Here is a 24443-nt window from a genome sequence, read left to right as displayed (position 1 = left end):
AACCCCTTGTGATAATCTTGTGATCTTCTTTCCTCCCTCATTTCTCTCTTGTACCCCATCTCAAATACCTAAGATTTTTGCTGACATATCAGGACCTTCTTTGAAGAGCAAGAAAAGGGAAATGTTGTGACTTTGTGTATAGAATGCCTGACCTGACTAGATGCATGCACTGCTTTAATAATTTATTCAAGACTTTTTTCTTTTTTTTCTGGCCATGGTGTGCAACAGTTGATATGGAATCTCAGTCCCAGACCATGGATTAAACACAGGCCACAGTGGTGGAAAGACTAATTTTAAACTATTTTAAGGTCTGGGGTGGGAAAGAGTGTTAACTCTTTCAACCTGAATTATTGCATTTTTATTTAAATTAAATTAAATTATACTTCTTTTTACAGCCACACCTGCAGCATATGGAAGTTCTCAGGCCAGGCGTCAAATCAGAGCTTCAGCTGCTGGCCTATGCCACAGCCACAGCAACGCCAGGTCTGCATCTTCGAATTGCACTGTAGCTTGTGGCAACACCAGATACTTAACCCACTGAGTGAGGCCAGGATCAAGCCCACATCCTCACAGACTCTATGCTGGGTTCTTAACCCACTGAGCCACAATGTGAACTCCTATAGCAATTTTAAAAATAAATGCAAATTAAATTTCTACCTTTAAATTTTTTATCTTTAACATTTGTCCCAATCTAGCAGAAATCTAGTGAATGAGTACACACATTCTAGCCCTGGTCACATCATAGCATGATGTTAATTTAATTGATCATACCCTTTCTTTTCCCATGTACTTGCCAGGCAGAGTGTTTAAATGCCAACCTGTTCTATTTGAATTGCTTGACTGCACTCACACTAGCTACAGATGAAGCCTCAGTCAGCCAGGAGACCATACCATCCTCCCAAACTTTAAGACCCTTGAGTCTTTGAAACAAAGAGGAAACCACAAAATCTTGTCTTTTTTTTTCCCTTAGGAATTTATTTTTTTGGCTTTTATTAGCTCCCTGGCTGTTCTTAAACAAATTTTAAGCTCCGTGATCACAACTAGTTGGAGGGAGGTCATCCCCAGAGAGACAACTCCCAGAGAAGAATTTATTTTAGTTTGAGTGCAATTCTGGGACTTGACTATAATCCCACCATTTTCTCTTCTTAAGAGAACAATTTCAGCTTTCGAGTGAGCGAGAGTGATTATGAATCAGCTATAATTTGTTAAAAAGAAAAGTGACTCACCTGCAGCTCTAATTTATTAAAAAGAAGTGACTCACCTACTATGTATTAATAGTAACTAATTACAGGTGACACGCTTCCTAGCTGGTATGAACAAATGCATGGATTGATCTGCAGAGCTGTTAGAAAGTCCTTGGGCTTTAACCCAAATAACACTGCTGTAACTTTAAAGGGGACTTTTTTTTATTCAGAATTATGAATAGATTTGTTTCTAGGACTCTAAGTCCTATACCTGCTCCCTCCTCAGTAAAGTTCATAAACTTCGTTTCTCTAGCTAAGGTTTAGATTGGAAGACATACAACGTGAAATTATTATTAAGCTTATTTCCTCTTCCTAAGAACATAAATAAAAGCAACGCTCTGTCTTCTGGCTTTGAGTCACCAGATAGAAGCTAGTTACATGCCAAACTTACTAATAAACTTATTATAGATTCTTGGCAATTAATATACTTTTGGAGCCTGCATCACCTCTGTTAAAATCAATATTAGCAGCAAAAGTTTCATGATTGCACAGTCCAAGTTTTTTAAAGTAAAGATTTGTATTTGTTTGTTCATAAAAGTAGTACAGCTCTACTCCCAGCAATATGGCAGAAGAGACAAACCTTTAACTAGAGAACATGCAAATGCCAGATAATGTGTAATAAATATTTTCTGAATGCTGAGCTGAGATCCGAAGAAAGAAAGGGAGACGCTCAGGAGTGAAGGAGTTGAAAACTAAGATGATAAGTAAGTGCTCTCATACAATTTGGAGATTTCTGAGATCTAGAGTTTGGCATTTTAATGGCTGCATGGAGAAAGGAAACAATCTTAGATCAGGACACTGTAGACTGAATATTTTCTGCATAAAGCTGGAAACCTCAGTGAAAAGGTGGTCTAGAAAAATCAAAAAGAAAAAAGAAAAAGGAGGAGTTCCCTGGTGGCTCAGTGGGTTAAGGATCCAGCGTTTTCACTGCTGGGGCTCTGGTTACTGCTGAGGCACAGGTTTTTTTTTTTTTGTTTTTCTTTCTTTCCTCTCTCTCTCTCTTTCTTTCTTTCTTTCTTTCTTTCTTTTTTTTGTCTTTTGTGTTTTTCCAGGGCTGCTCCCATGGCACATGGAGATTCCCAGGCTAGGGGTCCAATTGGAGCTGCAGCCGCTGGCCTATGCTACAGCTACAGCAATGCCAGATCTGAGCCGCATCTGTGACCTACACCACAGCTCACGGCAATGCTGGATCCCTAACCCACTGAGCAAAGCCAGAGATCAAACCTGCAACCTCATGGTTCCTAGTCGGATTCGTTAACCACTGAGCCACGACGGGAACTCCAGAAACCATACCTTTTTCAAAGTCTGTGAGTTAGCGTCTGTTCTGCAAAGAAGTTCACTGTGTCCCTTTTTAGATTCCACATGTAAGTGATAGCATATGATGTTGATGTCTCACTGTCTAACCACTTAGCATGATATTTCTAGGCCCATCCATGTTGCTGCAAATGCCATCATTTCTTTTGTGGCACAGGTTTGATCCCTGGCTCGGGATCAAACTTCCACATGCTGTGAGTGCAGCCAAAAACAAAAAACAAAACAACAACAACAGCAAAAAACAGAAAAAAGAAAGGAAAGCTGAATAAAAGATAAAATTAAGAATATAACTTAACTTGGTTTTTTGAAGATAAAATAGACATTCCTAACAGAAGAAAGGAAATAATAAAGATTAGAACAAAGATAAATGAAATAGAGAGTAGAAAAATAATAGAGAGAATCAAACCAAAAATTGGTTCTGTGAAAAGATCCAAAATTGACAAACTTTTAGCTAGATGGACTAAGAAAAAAAGACTCAAGTTATTAAAACCAGAAATGGAAATAGGAATATTACTACTGATTCTACAGAAATTAAAAGGATTATGAGATTACTATGAGCAGTTATATACCAACAAATTGCATAACCTAGATGAAATAATCTAGGTATGTTTCCTAGAAATGAATAAACAAAATACCAAGACTAAATCATGAAGAAGCAGAAAATCTAGAGATCTATAAACTTGTAAGGAGATTGAACCAGTAAAGAAAACCACTGGACCTGATGGCTTCATTGGTGAATTCTAAAGAACACTTAAAGAAGAACTAACATCAAACCTTCTCAAACTTTTCCAGTAAATAAAAGAGGAAGAAGCACTTTCTAACTCATTCTTTTAGGCCAGCATTATCCTGATACCCAACCCAGAAAAAGACACTATAAGAAACAAAAATTTTATCCCTTGTGACAATATTCCTTATGAGCAATGATGAAAAAATCCTCAACAAAATAGTGGGAAGCCAAATTCATCAGCATATTAAAAGGATCATACAGCATGACCAAATGAGACATTCCTGATATGCAATGATGATTCAACATACAAAACCTGATCAAAGTAATACACCAATTAACTAATGACGAGGGGAAAACAATGACATGATTATCTCAATTGATGCAGAAAAAGCATTTGACAAAATTCAATACTGTTTCATGATAAAAATATTCAACAAACTAGGAGTAGAAGGAAACGAACTACCTCAATATAATGAAAGTCATATATGAACAACCTACAGCAAATATACTCAATGGTGAGACACTGCAAACATTTTCTCTAAGATCAGAAACGAGGCAAGGATGCCCGCTTTCACACTTCTATTCACCATAGAACTGGGAGTTCTAGCCAAATTAATTATGCTATAAAAAGAAATAAATGTCATCCAAACTGGAAAGGAAGGAGTAAATTTTCTCTGTTTGCAGGTGAGGATGTGGAGAGTTTGGAACCCTTGTGCATTCTTGGTGGGAATGTAAAATGGTATAGTCCGTATGGCAGGAAGAGTATGGCAGTTCTTTTAAAATAGTTAAAAATTAAAAAAATAAAATAATTAAAAATAGGAGTTCTCAATGAGGTGCAGTGGGTTAAGAATCTGACTGCAGTGGCTTGGGTCATTGCAGAGGCATGGGTTGGATTCCTGGCCCTGGTGCAGTGGGTTAAAGGATCTAGTATTGCCACAGCTGTAGCATAGGTCTTTGGCTGTGCCTTGGATTCAATCCCTGGCCCAGGAACTTCCATATGCCATAAAAAAAAAATTAAAAATAGAATTACCGTATGATGCAGCAAGTCCACTTTTGTGTATATACCTGAAAGAATTGAAAGAACTAAAAATAGATAACTCCCTTAAACCGTTAAAAAATATCAATAAACATCATAGTAAACAGCATAATTAAAGATGAAACATTGACGATATTTCCTTTAAACATCAGAATGAATCCGAATGCCAGCAATGCCTACTTCTACTGGACATTAGGCTGAAGGTCTAGTCAGTGCAGTAAAATAAGAAAACTAAACAGAAGTATGACAGCATAGAGAAGTTCTTTTCGGTATGGAAGCTTGTGATTATTTGCAGATCATGTTACCATTTACATAGAAAGCCCCCTAAATTTATAAATTATTAGCAAAGTTTTACATATATGGTCAAAAAATTTTAAATAACTGCATTCTATACATCAGCAAAAAAACTTTTTTTTTTCTTTTTTGGCTGTCCTGCAGTATATGGAGTACTCGGGCCAGGGATCAGATCCAAGCCACAGTTGTGAGCCACAATGTCGCTGTGGAAATGCTGGATCATTTAACCCACTGTGCCGGGGCTGGGGATCGAATCTGCGTCCTGGCACTGCAGAGACGCCATCCATCTCATTGTGAAACAGCAGGAACTCCAGCAAAAAAAAAATTTAATGACATTGTTTGTGACAGTGATGAATATAGAGTACCTAAGAATAAGTCTAATAAAAGCTGTGCTTAATCCTTATGGACAAAGTTATACAACATTGAAATGATTAAAGAAGGTATACTCATGATGTAAAAATTGCAAAATATAGATCATTGAAGTACTCACTTCATAAAAATCTCACCCCCAGACGACCTCATTGTCAGGTGTCCTTCCAGGATTATTTCCTTTTTTTTTTTTTTTTTTTTGTCTTTTTGCCTTTTTTTTTAGGGCTGCTCCCGAGGCATATGGAGGTTCCCAGGCTAGGGGTCTAATTGGAGCTGTAGCTGCCAAGCCTACGCCAGAGCCACAGCAACGCGGGATCCGAGCCGCTTCTGCAACCTACGTGATAGCTCAGGGCAGCGCTGGATCCTTAACCCACTGAGCGAGGCCAGGGACCAAACCCGCAACCTCATGGTTCCTAATCAGATTCATTAACCACTGAGCCACGACGGGAACTCCCAGGATTATTTTCTATGCTTACAAAAATACACAGTTTGAGTCATCTAGCATATATAATATGTGTACTTTTAAAAAACTTTACCTGATATCATAAGCATTTCTTCATGCTTTTACTCTTTGAACATATAATCTGAAGAAACAGATCTTTTCTGTCTTAGCTGGTAGTTCTTTCTCCTCCTCCTTTTGCAGGCATGGAAGAGCTGACTCAGAGGGATTAGGCCAGCTAAGGTCAACAGCAAGATCTTGGGTGTTGTATGTAAATACTGCTTGCTGAGCTCTGGAGGCCCCCTTTCCTAACAAGGCCATTCCATCAACCTGAAAACTTGTACTGTTCCTATTTCCACTTCCCTGTAAACAGCACCTGGGGCAGGTCTCTCTCCTAGAATACTGCCTTCATTGGCTCCTGTTATAACCACCTCTCTGTGAGATAATGAGAGTCAGGGATCATGCACACTTTACTGTTTATTTGCTTTCACTGTTTCCTTAATAAACCTTATTTATGTTTGTTCCATGTGCTGCTAGTATGTGGTGTGTGGGGGGGTGTGAGAGAGAGAGAGGGACAGAGATAGAGACAGAGAGAGACGGAGGGACAGAGAGAGAGAGAGAAAGTCTGTGCTCCTTATGGAACATTGGACATCGCCTTTTTACATGAAATGACATTCCCATAATTAACTTACTGTTGGACACTTTGGCTGTTTCCAGTGTGTTGCTGTTAGAAATAAAGCTTTGATGATTATCTTTCTGTATGATATTTTGTTTTATTTTCATTATTTCAGCTCATTTCCTCAACATAAATTTCTGTACGTGGAATTACTGGTTAACGCTGTTATAAAAGTCTTCGTGTCATTAAAACATCCTGCCAAATTTCTTTGTGGAAAAGTCGTGCCTATTTACAGGCCCACTGGCGGCATGTGGGAGAGCGCATGCTTCCCAATACCCTCTCCGTTGGAGAAAACCTTGGCTTGGTAGTACCGGTTTTCAATCTTGTCAAATGGGGTTGTGTCTCTTTGAACCTTTATTTAAAGAACTTGTTAACTGTGGGCTGAGGTGATTAGAGTCTCCTGCTCCAGTGGACAAGGAAGGGAGCCCCTTCACGCTGATGAACAAGTTTGTGCGGAGAAGTAGGTGCAGTCTTAACAAGTTTCTCAATCCGTTGAACTTGTTGTTAGAAGAGATTAGCATTGGTTACATCAAAGCCACAGTACTGTATTTGTCTTTCACCACCATTTAAACAATAAATCTTTTTTTTTTTTGTCTTTTTGCCTTTTCTAGGGCCACTCCCACAGCATATGGAGGTTCCCAGGCTAGGGGTCTCATCAGAGATGTAGCCGCTGGCCTACACCACAGCCACAGCAACGTGGGATCCAAGCCACATCTTCGACCCACACCACAGCTCAGGCAACACCAGATCCTTAACCCACTGAGCAAGGCCAGGGATCCAACCTGCAACTTCATGGTTCCTAGTCAGATTCGTTAACCACTGAGCCAGGACGGAACTCCTAAACAATAAATCTTAAGCCACAGATTATTCAGCTATATATGAAAACAGTTTGCAGATAACCCAATCTGCCGAACTTGAGTAGGTTATCCTTAGGCATGAGATCCTGTTTGTTGGGTGTGGTGAGAGCTATAGAGAAGGTCTTTTGGGGTAAGAAAATAGTTCTCAAAAGAAAGGGTGCATCCTAATCTCTGGAGGAGCTGGTAAGAATGCATTCTGGGTTCCAACACCTGTTCCCATTTCCCACATGTGGGGCGGGATCCAGGAATCTGCATTTCAACACGTGTCCAGGGTGACTCTGATCCAGGTGGTCTCTGGGCCACATTTTAAGAACCCCTGACTTAATATAAAATGATTTATCTGCTCTTAAAAAATTTTTGTAAGCCAAAACCATCTTACTGAAGTTGTAAGGCACAGATATTTGGGGTCTTGATCGAGCCTTGTTCTAAAGAATATCCCCAGCCTTATTCTTGCTGTTCAAGCTTTGTTGGAATGAACTGACCTTGCAGAGAGCTAAGGATTTGACTGTGAAGAGTTGGTATTTGAGAGAAATAGGTTTCTCCCTTCCCCTCCTCTCTCGTTCTCTCCTTTCTCTATGACACTTCATTGAAAAGACCAAAGCCATCTAACTTGATCTCCTTTGATGTCCTAGGACCCTCTCCACCAAGAAATGTCTCTGCCTTCTCCAGGCACATTATCCTGCCCCCAAAGAGGCTAAACCTTCACTGAAAGGCTGAGTATGTGTACACAAATGTACCTGCACAGTGACCTGTCTGTCCCCTCCTCCCTCCCTCCTTTGCCCATTGCTTCTCTCTGTCCTAGTGTCTCTTTCTACATTGCTCCTTCTCTTCTGCTGACAATCATGGCAAGGTTTTTCTTTTTCTTTTTTTTTTTTTTAGAAAAAGGTTTTTCTTTTTCTTTTTCCATACCCACGGCATATGGAAGTTCTCAGGCTAGAAGCTGAACCAGAGTTGCAGCTGCAGCCTGCATAACAGCTCAAGGCAATGCTGGATCCTTAATCCACTGAGTGAGGCCAGGAATCCAACCTGCATCCTCACGGATACTAGTTGGGTTTGTAACCCACTGAGCCACAACAGGAACCCCAAATCATGGCTAGGTTTTTCCTGATCTAAAGAAAAAGTCTCATCCACATCGTGTCCTCCATATCCCCATCTTGTTTAACTGAAAGCATCCTGAAAAAGGGGTCTACATTCTCCACTTCCTTTTTATCATCTACTCCTTACATCTCCTCCACCTCTATCACCTCACCAAAAATCCTTTCCCCCAAAGTTACCCCCAAACTCCTCCCTAAGCACCAAGACCAATTTCCTTCTCAGTTCCTATTCATTTCTGTAAAATTTGGCACCGTCCATTCAACATACATTTATTGAGCATCTACCTCAGTATTCTCTCCTTGACCTTCCCTTTGACACTGGCACAGGATTGCCCCCCTGGGAGCTGAAGGATGCTTCTCCCCGCCCCCGTCCCTGCCCAACACATTCCCTGTCCCTTCTGTACCCTTTGCCTCTTCTCTCCTCAGCTCCCAGATGAAGTCAGGCTTCTGGGGGCATCTCCTTCTCTCTCCTTTCACACTTTCTCTCTGGCTAAACTGCATCTACTTTCACACTTTACAAATACATAACTCTACCTATGGAGACCTGTTGTGTAGCACAGAGAATTCTACCCAATATTCTGTGATAATCTATGTGGAAAAAGAATCTGAAAGAGAATGGATGTGTGTATGTGGGTAACTGAATCACTTTGTTGTACAACAGAAATTATCACTTGTAAATCAACTATACTTCAATAGAATTTTTAAAAAACCCGCAAATACATACTTCTACCCTGACATGGCATCCCTTTTCCAGACTCACCCTTCCAGCCATTTCCTGGCTGGTCCGTCCAATGCAACATGACCAATGTGAACTTTCACATTGCTGCTTCTATCTTCTGGCTCTATGTTAATTGTAAGCCCAGCTCCCCAGATATTCAGGCCAGAAACACCTGAGTCATCTTTGATTCCTTCCTCTTCCTTGTTGCCAACAACAGAGTCTGGCATCAACTATAATTCCTCCCAATTATTTCTCCCCTATGGTCACCTGTTCATTTTGCTGTGTTATCCTCATTACTCTTAACTATTGCAGCTGCCTCTTAACCGCTCTTCTCAATTCCTTCATTTCCCATCCTGATGCTTGGCTTCCACCACTCCACTGATGGGCTGATTTTCTGCTATGGGGACCAGGAAGGAGAGTTTCTCCAATCGCCTCTGCAGCAGAGATAGCTTTAGAAAATGGCTGGATTGCCTGTCCTGGAAGGCAGCTGCTTGGATCCTAAGGGCCTGGGTCTACTTGTTTTATCAGAGCCATGGATACTGGTGGCTGGACTTGTCCCTGTCATCCCCTTACATCCGATAAAGAAACTTGGGTCCTGAAGCCTGTGTCCTCAGAGGGAGGCTATTTGGTGCTGGCTGACTTTCCTCTGGTTGCGGCTAAGAAGAGTGTTCGAGAGCTCTGTCAGTGGGTCTGTCTGCTCTGCTGAATGGTTTCTATAATAAAGAATGCCCGTTGCCAAGGCACTTCTACCCCATAGGCAGATTCTGCAAGAGACATTGTCTTTATTGCCAGTTCTCGAGTGTCAATTGACTTGTGATTAACTGACCCACACTGGTGGGAATAGGAATTTCTTTCATATTTCTCTCACCAGGTGTATTTTTTTCCACCGGACATATTTTGATGCTATAAATAACTAAAGTTTTGATACCTCATATTTGTATAGTGCGTCATAGCTTCTCTCAGTTAACAGCACCCCTGTTTCACAGATGAGGAAAGTGAGATTTGGAGAGGCTGAGTGACTTGCTCAACACTGCATACTTTTTAAGGGATGGGGCTGAAACTCAAAAGTAAGAGTCAAGACTTAGAAGGTGTGAGCTATTGCTCAGCTGTGACACTGTCACTGAGTGTATGGTCTATTCACAGTCTAGGCTCTTATAACCCTACCTCAGGAGGGCTAATTTAAGGAGTGGTGACTGATCTGCTCTGAGTTCTTGGCATGCCACATGCAGAGTGATCTGAGCCTGGGACAAGTCTGGCACATTTTCAGAGAGGCAAGTTACAGCAGGATATTTCTGCCAATTTTCCTGGTCTCTCCTTATCTGTGATGATATCAGTGAATTATGATGGCTGTTGACTCCTAATGGTGACAGGTGTGTGGTATCACCTAAAAAGGATTGTTTTAAAGAAGTCCTTCCAGAGGAGGAGCCTGAATCTGGGGAAGGTGAGGATACCTGGGCTTGCACTGAGGTGGGGCATTGCTCACTCCGAGTCCTGGAACCCCCCATGGATTTCTTCACTACCGCTGTGGCCAGAGGGCGCCCAGCAAGGCAGTTATTCTTCTCCCCTTGAACTATGTCTGGTGGGGGATGGCCAGCAGTGGTCCTAGTTCTTTCAGGGCTCCAGGGACAGCAAGTGTGATAGTGTGGATAGGCATCATTTTTCCTGTGTGGCCTTTGGGTGACTCCACAGGTATGAGGAGGTGATGGGCGTACTGATGACTCAGGTGCAGGAGTGGTGGCAGAAGGGGTGATGATAGAGGGAGATAGCGTACCCATGGAGCGGTGAAGCCACTCCCTGAAAACAAAGCCTGTGTTTTGCTTGTGTGCATTGTGAGCAGAAGCTTACACTTAGTGCCTGGTCTGTTTGTCTCGAGCTATTCCTGGAACTGGAGGTGAGGAACCCATAAGCCATATTACCTTCACAATTTTCACCTTCTGCTGTTATTTCCTGATTTGTGAGGCTCTTCGCCAGGCTCTGCCTAGGGCAGTGTGGAGCCAAGGAAATCACTCAACTGAAAAATTCACCTTGAAGAGAAAATTGACTCACAGATGGGTGGCAGGTGTCCCAAAAGATGTGAAGAAGTTGGAGGGAAGAGGCGGAATCACCGGCCTTGCCACCCTAAGTAGGGAACCCAAGGCCATTTGTGTGTATCTATTTCAGAATCAACACATCCCCCTATCCTCACTGGGATGCAGACTTGGTGCCTCTCACAAAGGAAGAAGGAACTTCCAGGAACTCTTGCTCACGTACAGCTTGGTCTGCACATCCCAGGATCAAGGATGAAGACTGTTGTCTTCTCAGAAATTCTTGGTGACCAAAGCCTGGCATTTCTGAGATGTTCCTGGGCTGTGAGTGGCTTCAGGCTTCTGCCCCTCTGTGATAAGGGCTGGGGAGCTGGAGATGTTCCAAGCTGCCCCTCGGGGATGATGATGGATGAGATGGCTGGTGGAGCACCAGCTGTAGGAACTGTGATGGGTGACAATGGCAGGGGAGTGGTGGTGGCTGTGCTTTGTATTCCTGCTGTTATCTTAGAGGAAACAGAAACTGTTGTATCTGCTGGGGTTTTTTCCTCCATTGTTCCTAGAACTCGAAGATGAGGAAAGATGCTAACTCAAAATGCCCTTAGGATAACTGATCTCATGATAGCTCCAGCACCTGGAAAGATGGCCAGCATCCAGGAATTATTGCATGGACATCTGTTGCATGAATGAGCTCAGGTGTGCCCACTCCCTGGTTCCTTCAGCTGAGGTTAGAAAGAAGGTGAAATGGCACCTATTTCTCCTATGACTATCATGGGGGTCCCAGGGCCAGGAGGAGGCCAACATGATGGCCACAGCCTGGGAGGTGTGAACACTCCTGTGGCAGAAGGTAGCCAGACTCCTGAGGGCCATCGAGGCCAGGAGGGTGTGCCTACATCAAAAGGGGCCAGGAGAGACAAGCTGCAAAACTTAGACGGTGGAGGCTGGAGATGGGAGGAGAGGAAGGCTTGGGGGAAAGAGACTTAGAGCTATGCTGCTGAGCAGATGATGGTCAAAGCTGAGTTGAGATGCTTCTTGACTTGGTTCTAGAGCATCTGGAGTTATCACCAGGGTTACCTTGGTGCAGCCACACCAGATGCTGGGAGAAATTGGGTCAAATGACCTGTGGTGATAGTCAAGGTGAAGAAATGGTTGGCCAAGAGGCATTGCTTGGGGTGTGACTTTGGTGGGTACAGTAGGAAGGGAGAGAGAAGATTCTTGCTTTGGAGCCAACTGTGAAGGGTGGATTCTAAATTATTTTCCTCAGTGTTGTTGACCTCATTTTTTCATGGTCAGCTCAAAGGAAGTGGTACCATTTACTGATGAGGAAAAGGAGGGGAGGCCTGAGAAAGCCTGTAATGACGTCAGTGACTTTTCTGATACCCTGGTTCCCTCAGAACACAGGTCAGCTGCGCTTTGACTTGGGGGAGAAAGGGATGAAATGGGAAAACGATATGGTTGTAACTGTTGTGATTTGGGGGTTTGTTTGGTTGTTTTAGCTGTGATTCCAGACAGACACAGTGCTTTTGATACCCCCTAACAAAGTCCTTTCTAAGACCGACATGGACAAGTCAACAGAGACAAGGCCACAGGGTGGTTAAGAGTGTGGGTTCCACAACTTACAGATATAGAAAACAAACTTTTTGTAACTAAAGGGGAAGGGGGGAAAAATTAGGCGTTTGGGTTTAGCAGATACAAACTACTATATGCAAAATAGATAAGCACAGAGAACTGTATTCAGTATACTGTAATAAGCCATAATGGAAAAGAAGATGAAAAAGAATAAGTATATATATATATATATATATATATATATAAATATATACTGAATCACTCTGCTGTACACCAGAAACTAATACAACATTGTAAATCAACTATACTTCAATTTTTTTGTCTTTTTTTTTTTTTTTTTTTGTCTTTTTAGGGCCGCACTGGTGCAGCATGTGGAGGTTCCCAGGCTAGGGGTACAATCAGAGCTGCAGCTGCCAGCCTACGCCACAGCCACAGCAATGCCAGATCTCTGACCCACTGAGCAAGGCCAGGGATCAAACCTGCATCCTCACGGACGCTATTTGGGTTCGTTAACCTTGGAGCCACGACAGGAACTCCAACTATACTTCAATTAAAAAGAAAAAAAGACTCTGAGTTCCAGAGTCAAACTGACTAATGTTTGCTGTGCGACTTGGGCAAGTTACTTGACCTCTCTGAGGCTTGGGGTTTTTATCTATGAAAGTGAGATGATGGTAGATAATAGTCATACCAATGGGGTAGTGGATGTAAAATACTTAACTCAGTATCTAAGCTCAGTAAACAGCACTCTGTGCTGTCTGTTATCTTGGTCTCTACAAAGTGCTAAGATCCTGGCAAAGGCAGCCATCCTTCCAACTGTGTCCTTATTAAGGTAGAAGCTCTCCTGGCTGGTGTTTTTCCAGTTAAATATACCCCTCCCAGATCTCCACTGCTCCCACCAGGCCAAGCCACAGCACCTTTCGCCGGGACACAGTCCCCAGCCAGCTCCTAACTGGTTTTGGTTTCACTCTTGCCCCCCTTCCAATCCATTTCCTTCCACAGTATCCAGAGCAGCAAAGTGCAAACCTGGTCACATCACTCCTTTACCTAAAACCACTTACTGTCTGCCCATTTTAGCTCCTTAAAATCCACAATCCATTCCACAGCTTACAAGACCCTGCATCAGCTAGGCCTGCTCACCTCTTTCACGTCCTCCAAAAGGTCAGGCTCTTTCCTTACTCTGCACATCTCCCCCTGCCTGGCCCAGGCTCCCTCATGACCCCACCCCCTCTAATTTCCACCCCACCTGCTACTTAGTCTTGGAGTCTCAGCTCATAGGTACAACTCTTTCTCAGAGAGGCCTTCGAGGACTTACTCATCTAAATGAAGTCTCCATATTTTACTCTCACTATAACACTTCAACAAAACACCACATTTGTGGCTGGGAATTTTTCTGTAATTATTTTATGTCTCCTGAATGTTGGATCTCAGCTCCAGGAAGCTGGGCCCCATCTGTTCCATTTTTCACTGTGTTCACACAGCACTGCCCTAGAACAATGTCAGGCATATAGGAGACACTCTTTACAGAGTTGTTTCACTAACAAATGTATGGATAAATGAATGCATGAATGTGTGCTGCAAAACAAATGCAGTGACTGAAGATCAGGGGACTTGCCTTCTAGACCCAACTGCCCTATTTATGGGCCAGGAGACCCGACACAAGCTTTGGAGGCAGGAATCATGACTTCATCATTCTAGTGTCTCGGGTGCTTGGCATGAGTAGAAATTCAGCACGTGAACAAATAACTCCATAGTCTTTCCTATTCTTAATTTCCCCAAACCCAGTGTCAAACTCAAACTGTCATTTTAGTTGAGGGCATCTATATTGAGTGTAGATATCTCTACAGATCTTAAAAATGCATTCGTGGAAAAGAGCAGAAGCCAGCAACCGCCCCCCCCCCCCACCTCATATGAGCGTGGCCATGACCGTGGAGGCCTCATGCGCAAATACGGATGCCCAGTTCCTGCAGCCACTTTGGAGTCTCAAGGAAAATGTTGAGTATTTAAACCTCTATGAAGTGCCAACAAATTGTGCTCATTTCAACCCAACTCCTTGGCTCTGTGCTGGGAAAGGGGACACAACAGTGACTAGATGTCTGCTTGCCATGAATTCAGCCTGGCAGAGGTGCAAAGGCTTGGAAATAGGAGGAGAGATGGCCTGGGAAGTCCTCAGGCCTGGCCTTGGGAGAGCGGCTTGGCCCACTCCACGGCGTGCCTCTTTGAAGCATTCGGCAGCACCTTGGAACCCAGTAGTAAACCATTTATTGAGCACATAAGCCCAGCTGCTTCTTGGCCTCTCCTGGCAATGAAGTCATAAATTGCAGGCAAGTCAAACTCTGCCAGGGCAGCCTCTGCCTCCAGAGCTGAGCCCAGAAACCAAAGGCATGGAGGAGATTGCTGCGCAAGGAGCCATGCAGCTGCAGTGCCCGAGAGCAGGGCCCCTGCCCCATGGTGGAGCTGGCGTTTGGCGTCGGTTCATGCGAGAAGCCACATTCTGAATAAACCAAGCTGGCCCTTGCAAAACCCTCAGGGAGACTGCGGGTGGCTTTTTAGAGCTGGGTAATCGTAGGATGATGGGAGTGTCTCTGATCCAACAGAGGTGCCCTTTCCATTCTGCCTCCATCACCCTCCTGCCCCCAGTCTTCCAGCTCTAAAATACAGTGGTCCCTTTCTCAAATAAGATGTTATAATTATCCTACTTTTATACCAGATACTACTTTGTTTTATCGTCACCACAACCCATGAAATAGCTCCTTTCCATCTGACTAATTTTGCCATCGAAGACACTGAGCTAAAGGTTTTTTTCTCACGTCCCCTGGGCTGGCAAGTGGCAACCTTAACTCGGAGTCTTCTGATTTGAAGTTCCTGCTTCCTTTCTTCCCCTCTCTCCTGCTCTTTGCCAAGCCATGGCCTCAATTTGATTGATTTTTCCTGTTAGGACCTCTTATTCAGGGTTTTTCTCCTTTTGGGTGTCCCGAAGCATAGAGAAGTTTTCCTGGGGTGGGGCAGCGTGGTGCAGATGGCCTGTGGAGAATCTGGGTGCCCTCAGTAGCAAGTTGAAGAGGCCTCTCCCAGACTGATAGACAAGTCAGAGGTTCTCTGAGAGAGGGGGAACAGGAGAGCCCTCACTCTGGGACCCTCTGTGACTGTGGATCCCCACTGCCTGCACTTGCTACAGCCTATCACCACCCAGGAGCTGCACAGGGTGGTGGCCCCTCAGTTACTGGGCTGCTGACAGTATTGGAGATGGAGGCTTATTTCAATTTATTTGGTCTCCTTGCCGGAGGGTGTGGAATCAGAGTTTCCAGGTTTCCTTCTGAGCCATTCCTGCCAGGAGCCACCAGTAGGTGCCAAGTCTTTGCTGGCTCCCTGTCCAGCCCACCTCTGTCCACCCTTCTTTTCCCCTCTCCCCTTCGAGATCCAGGGCTTCTTCCTAGGGAAGCCCTTACACGGCAGCACCTTTGTGGAAACCTGGGGTTTTTCCCTCCAACCTGCAGCAGAGAATCAGGCACCTGTTCCAGGGCTGACCCAGGCCTGGGCAAGGATGCTGGCAGCAAGTCTGGAAACAGACCCTAGGTTCGAACATAGGCAGGTACCCATAAGCTCCCTGTCAGGGATCCATGGGAATGGAACTGACCAGCTTCCCTTTTCCGGAACCCATACCCACCGCAGCAGATGTAGGGGGCTCACCGCCCATTCTATAGGGATGACTTTTCCCTCCAAGGTCCTCAGGGTGCTTGGCCACATCCCTGGGGCACCACCTCTCATCCCACTCCCCTCTCCTTTCCTGGTCCTGCTGCACTCTGTGCCCCCTTTTTTAAAAATTATATTATTTTTATTTATTTATTTATTTATTTTTCCTTTTCTAGGGCCGCTCCCATGGCATATGGAGGTACCCAGGGTAGGGGTCTAATCGGAGCTGTAGCCACCGCCCTACGCCAGAGCCATAGCAACGTGGGATATGAGCCGTGTCTGCAACCTACACCACAGCTCACGGCAATACCAGATCCTTAACCCACTGAGCGAGGCCAGGGATCGAACCCACAACCTCATGGTTCCTGGTAGGATTCGTTAACCACTAAGCCACGACGGGAACTCCTACTCTGTGCCCTTTCACAAGGCACAGGACTCAGCTCCAGGGCACCTGTGAGGGGCTTCAGGACCATAACGGTTACTCCCTTCCACCTTCAAGGTCCTCCTCTTGCTCATACCCCATCGCTCCCTACTGCCTTCCCCTGGCCACTCCCATCCCAGTCCTTGCCCCTTTGGGCTCCTCTCCACACACTTCCTGGCTCCTCCTGGGCTTGACCACCCTAATGCAGGGCCAAGCGAGGAGCCAGTACTGAACAATTTTAGTGATAACGTTAAATCACAGAACATCAAAACCTAAGAATTTAGTAATCCAGAGGTCATGCAATCCACCACCCTGCTTTTTCCACAGGGGAACTGAGGCCTGGACAGAGGTGCGATAGAACCTGGTCATGGGACCAGATCCCTTAGTGGCAAAGCCAAGACTGTGCCCAAGGTCCCTAAATCCAAGCCACCTTCTCCTCATTGCCCATCGTCATGACTCCCACAGACACTCTTTAGTCTACATCCTTCTATTTTACCCCCAGGAATAGACCTGAGGGATTGGCTACTGCAGTTCTGAAGGCGCCTTCTGGCTTCCTTTTCCTCACTGTGCAATGAGTAGGGAGGAGGGGGTGGTTGGGTTCCAGGCTGGTGGAGGCGGTGGGTGTTCTGTTTGCCCTTGGCTGGGCCCTTAAACATTTCAAGGAAGGCAGAATCCTCCACGTCCCTGACATTGTGCCCCTTACTATCTGTAAGAGAGTGAATTTCTCTGACTCACTCCCCTGGAAATGATTCGCCAGGCCTGCTGAGGAGCCGGAGGAGCTGTGATTTTATCTTTGGTTTGGGTTCCTGACCGCTCACCCTCTCCTGGGCCCCCAGAGACTTCAGAAGACTCAGACATCCAGAAACATAGAATGAACCCCGGTCCTGGGGCCCAGGGCCGCAGCTTGGAAGGTGGCGGGGAGAGAACTGGAGGACCTCGGGGTGGGGGGTGGGGGCTTCTCCAAAGGGGTCTTCCTTCTGGCTCTGCTCCCAGCTCCACACCCGGGGAGGAAGGGGATGTAGAGGAAGCCGAGGCCAACACTGGGGCTGCCAAGTTTCTGGTCCTGCCTTGTTTCTCCAAGCCCGGCCATTCTCTCCTCTCCTGCTCCCTTCCTTTCAGTTCTGCCTGTCTCCTCTGATTTCTTCCTCTCTCTGTATCAATTTTGCTTTGGTTCATCTGTTTCTCACCTGTCTTGACCTCTGACTCTACATCTGTCTATAAGTTTTTCTTCCCAGTTCTCTTCCCCAGCTTTCCTCTTTTTCTGCTTCATTCCCTCTCCTCAGTGCTCTCTCTTTCTAGTTTTGCCTACCCATCTCTTTCCACAAAATAAGCCCTGGTTGCCCTAATGGGGTTTCCCCAAACTAGGCCACTCCTGCACCCCGGCATCTCCCTGCTTCTCTCCAGTCTCTACCTTCTCCTCCTTCTATTTCTCTAGCGTCCCCCCCACCCCGCCTTGTCCCATCTCTGTCCATTCACACCCCCCCCTTTCTCTTGATGCCAGGCCTCAGCTCCCCGGAGGCACTCTGTGAAGTCAGCCACCCTCACCCCCAGAAGGCTGCCCCGGGTACATCACTTACCCAGGACCTCTGGCCAAAGGAGGCAGGAACATAAGCAGCTCAGAAACACCCAGGGGACCCTCCTCTGGTGGACCCCCCTCATGGCTCCAGAAAGAGTCCCTCAAGCTCCCCCAGGGAGGCTCCTTAGGACTGAAGTGGTGGTGTGAGGAACACAGGTGAACCTGTCCCCACGGGCTGCTGGTCTGAAACAGGTGTATTTCCCTGAGGGGCCCAAGTACCTGGGAAGGAGGACAAAAGAAGGCGGGGCCTTGTGCCAATCACCCTTACGTGTCTTTTCTTTCCTCAATCTCCACCCCCTTCCCCCACCAGGAAAAAATAAAATAATAAAAATACCGATACACCCATTGCTCTGTTCCTAGTCAGCCTGTGCCAAGTTGGGGGAGGGATGGGAGAGGCATGCAGAGGAATAGAAACCAGGGCATCCTGGAAATGAGGGGCCTCCCTCGCGCCTGGGATCCTGGGCTGCCCCGTCAGACTGCCACAGAGGGAATAGCTGGGTCATTCCAGAAGAAAGGGCAGGGCAGCATGGGGAAGAAGGGGGTCAAGAGGGAGCAATTTGGGGGCTGTATGAAGAGGAGAAAGAGTGAAATCTGAGGAGACCCTAAGAGACATGGGAAGTGGGGGGAACAATGTAAGGCGAGGGGTGGAAATCAGAACCCCCCCACCCCCATACGCAACCTGTGGGATGGAGTGTGGGGCTCCGCTGAGTACAGGCTAGACCGTCACCGAATGGTGGATTTCCTCTTTCCAGTAGGGGGCGCAACAGGGCAGGGGCCAGAAAGCCGGAGGCAACCTGGGAAGTTGCTGAAGGGAACTGAGGTGGATAGTGGGGTTGAGAGCAGAAGTTGGGGAGGAGAAATTGTGACCCCACGAGGACGTAAGGGCTGCACCTGGAGACTTTGGAGCTCAGGTCACCCATTTTGATCTCTTGGGAATCACAGGCATAATCAGGAAGGAAGAGCAGGGCATGCAGGCAGAGTTTGAAGGGGAGAGAAGGAAGCTCGCTGGTGTGGCTTCGCAAAAGAGAACATCAGGGTGCCTCCCCGCCCTTTGCCACAGCTCTAACTCCTGCTTCTGGTTCCTCAGGACTGGCTTTGCCCAGCGTGGGGTCTGTGGAGTGACTGCTCCCAGAGCAGGATGCTCAGTCTCTCAGACACCACACAGCCCAGGATGAGGAATCGGCATTTCTGCATTCCCAGGCAGAGCCAGCCTTGCCCAAAGAGGTGTAGACGGCTGACTTGGGGTGCTGTCTCAGAGGACAAGGAAGGCTCCACCACCACCCTGTTGGCCACTTGCTTTCTGAAGCTGCAATTCCAATTATGGCTGAAGCCCTAAGCCTGGACTTCAGAGAGAAGTAGTGTGGTCCCCCGCCGCCCGGCTCAGTCCCCCCATCTCTAAATGGACGAGTTGATCCCATTGTTTCCTGGGTGCAGGAGTATCATAAAGTTAAGAGGAATTTTAAGCATAGAGCAGTGAGCCAGGATACAAGGAAGATACTACTGAAGAGAATTAACCTAGACACCAGGGCCAGCTTGGTCTTCTTTTCTTCCCCTCCCCCCAACTTTTTAGGGACACACTTAGCATATGGAAGTTCCCAGGCTAGGGGTGTAATTCAGAGCTGCAGCTGCTGGCCATAGCCACGGCCACGCAGGATCTGAGCTGCATCTGTGACCTACAGCACAGCTCATGGCAATGCTGGATCCCCACCCACCGAGCGAGTCCAGGGATTGAACCCACATTCTCATGTATACTAGTGGGATTCGTTTCTGCTGCGCCACAAGAGGAACTCCAGCTTGGCCTTCTTAATCATTTTTCTGAGTCTCTTCTTGCTCATGAGTTCTTTCTATTAACATTCTGTGTGTTTTGTTTGGTAATATTCTCTAGGCTACAGTTTTCTACCTGTAGAGGAGAAAAAAGGCATTCCAGGTTAGACCAAAGTAAGAGTTGGACATCTTGTCGACCTAACACAGCTAACTTCCCACTTTCCAATGCAAGGAAAGCCAGAGGTGCAGAGCATTCTCCAGAGGCCACTGTGGTAACCCAGGCTCCAGCTGGATATTAGGATACCTGAACCTGAATCCCAGCTCTGCCACCCAAGGCAAGTCACAGCCTGACCAGACATTGAGGGTGACCAGATATTGATGGGACACTCTGGCTAAACTGGCTTGTCAGGGCTCTTGCTGAAACTGGATTTTATGATGAATGCCACAGATGAGTCTAGGAGAAGGTTCAGAGACCAACTAAAGTTTGGTCAACAAAGACTTTTTGTCAGATAACACCTACCCAAACAGCTGGGAAAGTAAAATGAGCTCAAACAGGTAAAAATGCTTTATAACCATAAAGATACCTGCAGAGGGCACTTGGCCCCTTATTTCATCCTGATATCATCCCTGAAGAAAGTGAGAGAAGCAGGCGGTGGGGAAGGAAAAGAATTTCTAGGAGTTCCCACTGTGGCCCAGTGGGTTAAGGACCCCATGTTGTCTCAGTGAGGATGTGGGTTCAATCCTTGGCCTGGCTCAAAGGGTTAAGGATCTGGTCTTGTCACAGCATAGATTGCAGATGCTGCTCGGGTCTGGCGTTGCTGTGCTGTGGCTGTGGCATAGGTCACAGCTGCAGCTCTGATTCAACCCCTGGCCCGGGAACTTCCGTATACCACAGGTGTGGCCTAAAAAGAAAATAAATAAATAATTTTTAAAAAAGGATTTCCAGGCCCGTCTGCATACTGACGCCTTTCCTGCATCCCTTTTGGATTTTAGGATGTGGCAAGAGCGAATCTAATTCACCTTCTCCTTGCCCTCCTCCAGTTTCATTCTTATTTCCCACTTGAGCCCAGCTACTTCTCAGCTTGCCTATTTTCTAAAGTTGGGATGCCTCTCTTCATCTGTTTGTGCTTCCTTCTCCCCTCCCAAGGCATCTGATGGGGCCAGTGCAGGGTGAGCGAGAGGGGAGCAGATGGGTGGATACCCTGAGTCCTGTCTGGTGGATACCTCCTAGGCCTGCAGACTGCTGGGCTTACCCAGGGGCAGGAAACTGAAACCAAGTTTAAGTGAACATTCTGTGGGAGGTCAGAGAGCTCAGGCTGGACTTCAGGTACAAGTATGTTGAAGCGAAGATAAGAGTATGATCTTTTCACATGGAAGGAAGACACAGACGCGGTTGGACAGGCTAAGCCTGGGTTCTAGGTAGCTTAGAAGACAAATCTGAAAAGGAGGTTTCTCTTTTAAGCTAATTAAATGGGAGACTCTCATTTGGTGGGAGTGGGGGGAATAAAATTGCTTTCTTCCCTATAATTCCTACCCTGATAGACTATCACACTGCTAATAAAGTCATTCCTGGTCAAACTTAAGATACCTAGACTAAGATGGGGCAGGAAGTCAGATATTTATTAAGCCTGATGTATTAAGCCTTGAATTTAGACTTGTAACTAAAGTGCAAGGCCCTGTGTATGTCCCCGTAACCCAGCAAGGGACCCATCACCATCCCCACCCCACATCTGAGAAAACTGAGGTTCACGGAGATGAACATGCACTCTCGTCATTAATGAGTCACAGAAGGTCAGGGTTGGGTGATCACTGCAACCCTTGGGGAATGATAACTGCCTTGAATCACACTTGCCCTGGTGACACAGGGAGTCACATAGCTGGAATTCAAGACTAGGTCTGCCTAGCTCCAAAGTCAAAGTAAGGAATTAACATGCTCTGAGGGCTTATTCTATGCCAGTGGGCGCTCACATCCTAAACGGTGATTTCCCTAAGGCAGATGCAGAGCTAAGCCTTTAAGAATGGACTTGCTGTGGAGTTCCTGTTGTGGCTGGCTCCGTGGTAATGTACCCAGCAAGTATCCATGAGGATGCGGTTCGATCCTTGGCCTTGCTCAGTGGGTTAAGGACCCAGCATTGCTGTGGGCTGTGGTGTAGGTTGCAGACATGGCTCAGATCCTACGTTGCTGACACTGTGGTATAGGCTGGCCGCTGCATCTCCAATTCGACTCCTAGCCTGGGAACTTCCATATGCTGCAGGTGCAGCCCTAAAAAGACAAAAAAAAAAAAAAAAAAAATGGACTTGCTGTCCAACTGCAAGGAGAGTGATTAGTTGGCATCCACTGGCTATTAGACAAGACCATGCTCTTCTCGCAGCACCCTCAGGCCAATGACCAAGCAAGGCAGTGGGGCAAGGACTTGGCTAGTTCTAGCCCCAATGGACTCCTCTAAGAGACAGTCTGCATCCCAGAGCACCCCAGAGAAGAGGTAGGGACTTTGTGGCTTTGTCAGCTGTGTCGGCTCCCTTTTCCAATCCTGTGCCCTCCCTTTTCCTTTCACAGATGTTATTCCCCAATAAATTTTCTGTTTCACTCCATCTCAGCATTCACTTCCAGAAGGATCTGACCGTGGATACCCACTTAGGAGAGGAGGACCATTTTACAGACATAAAGACTAACCGTCTGGTCTGGGTTTCAAACCCAGATCTGCACAACTCCACGTTCTCTGTCCACTGCTCCGCACTCAACAGTTTACCAAGTGGGGTGTGGGCTCGGTGGGCCAGGCTCCTGCTACACACAGTTCCTGGCCACGAGGAGTGCAAGATCTGCTTGCCATGACTCTCACGCTGCAAAAGACACAGGCAATAGGATTGACAGCGATGGGGTGGGGGGGGACTCCTCCGTGACTGGACCCGCAGTGGGAGTGTGCTACATGCTGGTGTCAGGCCACTGCACAGGAGGGGGCTCAAGTGATGAAGGGGAAGCTCTGCTCCTGAGGGGTGAAGGGGGGGCTGGTGTTTGGGCCACACAAAGGCCAAACAAAGGGCCTTGTCATTCTCCCAGGATTGAGTTTCAAGCCCCTTTCTCTAAAAGTGCCCTGCATTTTCACGCCAATTAGTTCATTTCTCTTCTCATTTTTCCTCTGAGGCAGAGGGGAGCTAATGCCTGCCTAAGCAACATCTTCCAGGCCTGGGGTCCCCAAGAGGAGAGGCCATGCTGGGTAGAGAGGCAGAGGTGAAGGTGCAGGATTGACATGAGGCCCAGGAATCTAAATGTATCCATTCACTCAACTTGAAGAAGACTCCAGCCTGGAAATTAGCAAAGTGCTCAGTCAAAAATCCAGCACCCAGGGGCCCAGATTCACTAGCTGTGACTATGGGTAGGCTTCCCTTTGCAAATTGGAAAGCAAAAAAGAATCTCAACATAATTTTAAAACTGGAAGAGACCTTGACAATCATGCAATCCACACTCCTCATTCTACCACAGACAAAGCACAGGGCTGGAGAGAAGGCAGTGTCCCAGGTCACACAGTTGGTCTGTGACAGATGTAGGCCTTGTTCCCACAGCTCCAGTGCTCATTCTGCTCTGCGCTGTGCCTCCCATGGTTATTAGGTTGTCTTTGCTCACCCTGAGTACCCTGTCAGAACTGCTGCCTCTAGCCTAGACTTCTGTCCATAGACAACACTCAGTTAGTGTTTCATGATGAGGCCTGAACGATGATGGCCTGCTTTCTCAGACAGGGTGGCCCATAGAGACCTCTAACACAGGGTTCTGACAGAGAGCCCAGCCTAGTCCTTACAGAATCTTTAAAAATAAATTTCACTACCATATGACCCAGTAATCCCACTCTTGGGTATATATGCGGACAAAAATTTCCTTAAAAAAGACACAGCACCCACATGTTCATTGCAGCTCTATTCACAATAGCCAAGACATGGAAACAACCCAAATGTCCATTGACAGATGATTGGATTAGGAAGATGTAGTGTATATACACAATGGAATACTTCTCAGCCATAAAAAAGAACAAAATAATGCCATTTGCAGCAACATGGATAGAACTAGAGACTCTCACACTGAGTGAAGTTAAGTCAGAAAGAGAAAGACAAATACTATATGATATCACTAGTATCACTTATATCTGGAATCTAATACACGGCACAAATGAACCTTTCCACAGAAAAGAAAATCATGAACTTGGATAATAGACTTGTCATTGCCAAGGAGGAGGGGGAGGGAGTGGGGTGGTTGGGGAGCTTGGGGTTAATAGATACAAACTATTGCCTTTGGAATGGATTAGCAATGAGATCCTGCTCTGTTGCATTGGGAACTCTGTCTAGTCACTTATGATGGAGCATGATATTGTGAGAAAATAGAATGTGTACATGTATGTATAACTGGGTCACAATGCTGTACAGTAGAAAAAATTGTATTGAGGAAATAACTATTAAAAAATAATAAAAAGTAAAAAAAAAAAAGTTCTCCATTGCTGTTTTTTTTCCCATTATGAAGATAAGACATGTTCATCATATGGAAAATACTTAAAAGCAGAGAGAAGAAAAACATCATCAATATGTTTGAAAAACCCCTCTTTTTTTCTTTTTTCCCATTTTTTTCTTTTTAGGGCTGCACCTGTAGC

At 46.0% G+C, this 24443-nt stretch overlaps 2 protein-coding genes across 4 annotated transcripts in view; one reads left to right on the top strand and one right to left on the bottom strand.

Moving 5' to 3' along the window:
• MUC4 (mucin 4, cell surface associated) overlaps window positions 1–18243 on the bottom strand; it is a 55565-nt gene extending 37322 nt beyond the window's left edge. For all 3 annotated transcript variants that reach the window (XM_084990828.1, XM_021068273.2, XM_021068274.2), the window contains exon 1: window positions 18047–18243. In XM_084990828.1, coding sequence (XP_084846954.1) covers window positions 18047–18128 — 82 coding nt within the window. In that variant the 5' untranslated portion in view covers window positions 18129–18243. The remainder of the gene's footprint in view (window positions 1–18046) is intronic.
• MUC20 (mucin 20, cell surface associated) overlaps window positions 1–23836 on the top strand; it is a 78642-nt gene extending 54806 nt beyond the window's left edge. The window contains exon 5 of the mRNA XM_084986515.1: window positions 22408–23836. Within this exon, the coding sequence (XP_084842641.1) occupies window positions 22408–22430 (23 nt within the window). The 3' untranslated portion in view covers window positions 22431–23836. The remainder of the gene's footprint in view (window positions 1–22407) is intronic.
• Window positions 23837–24443: the final 607 nt, after the last annotated feature.

Source organism: Sus scrofa, chromosome 13, assembly GCF_054392235.1.
Source record: "Sus scrofa isolate SSC_HxYL_T2T_F1_AM1 chromosome 13, Sscrofa_HxYL_maternal_Yorkshire_Landrace_v2.0, whole genome shotgun sequence".
Taxonomy (NCBI): Eukaryota; Metazoa; Chordata; class Mammalia; order Artiodactyla; family Suidae; genus Sus; species Sus scrofa.
Note: the sequence above shows the minus strand (reverse complement) of the source record. Positions and strands in the feature narration are given on the sequence as shown.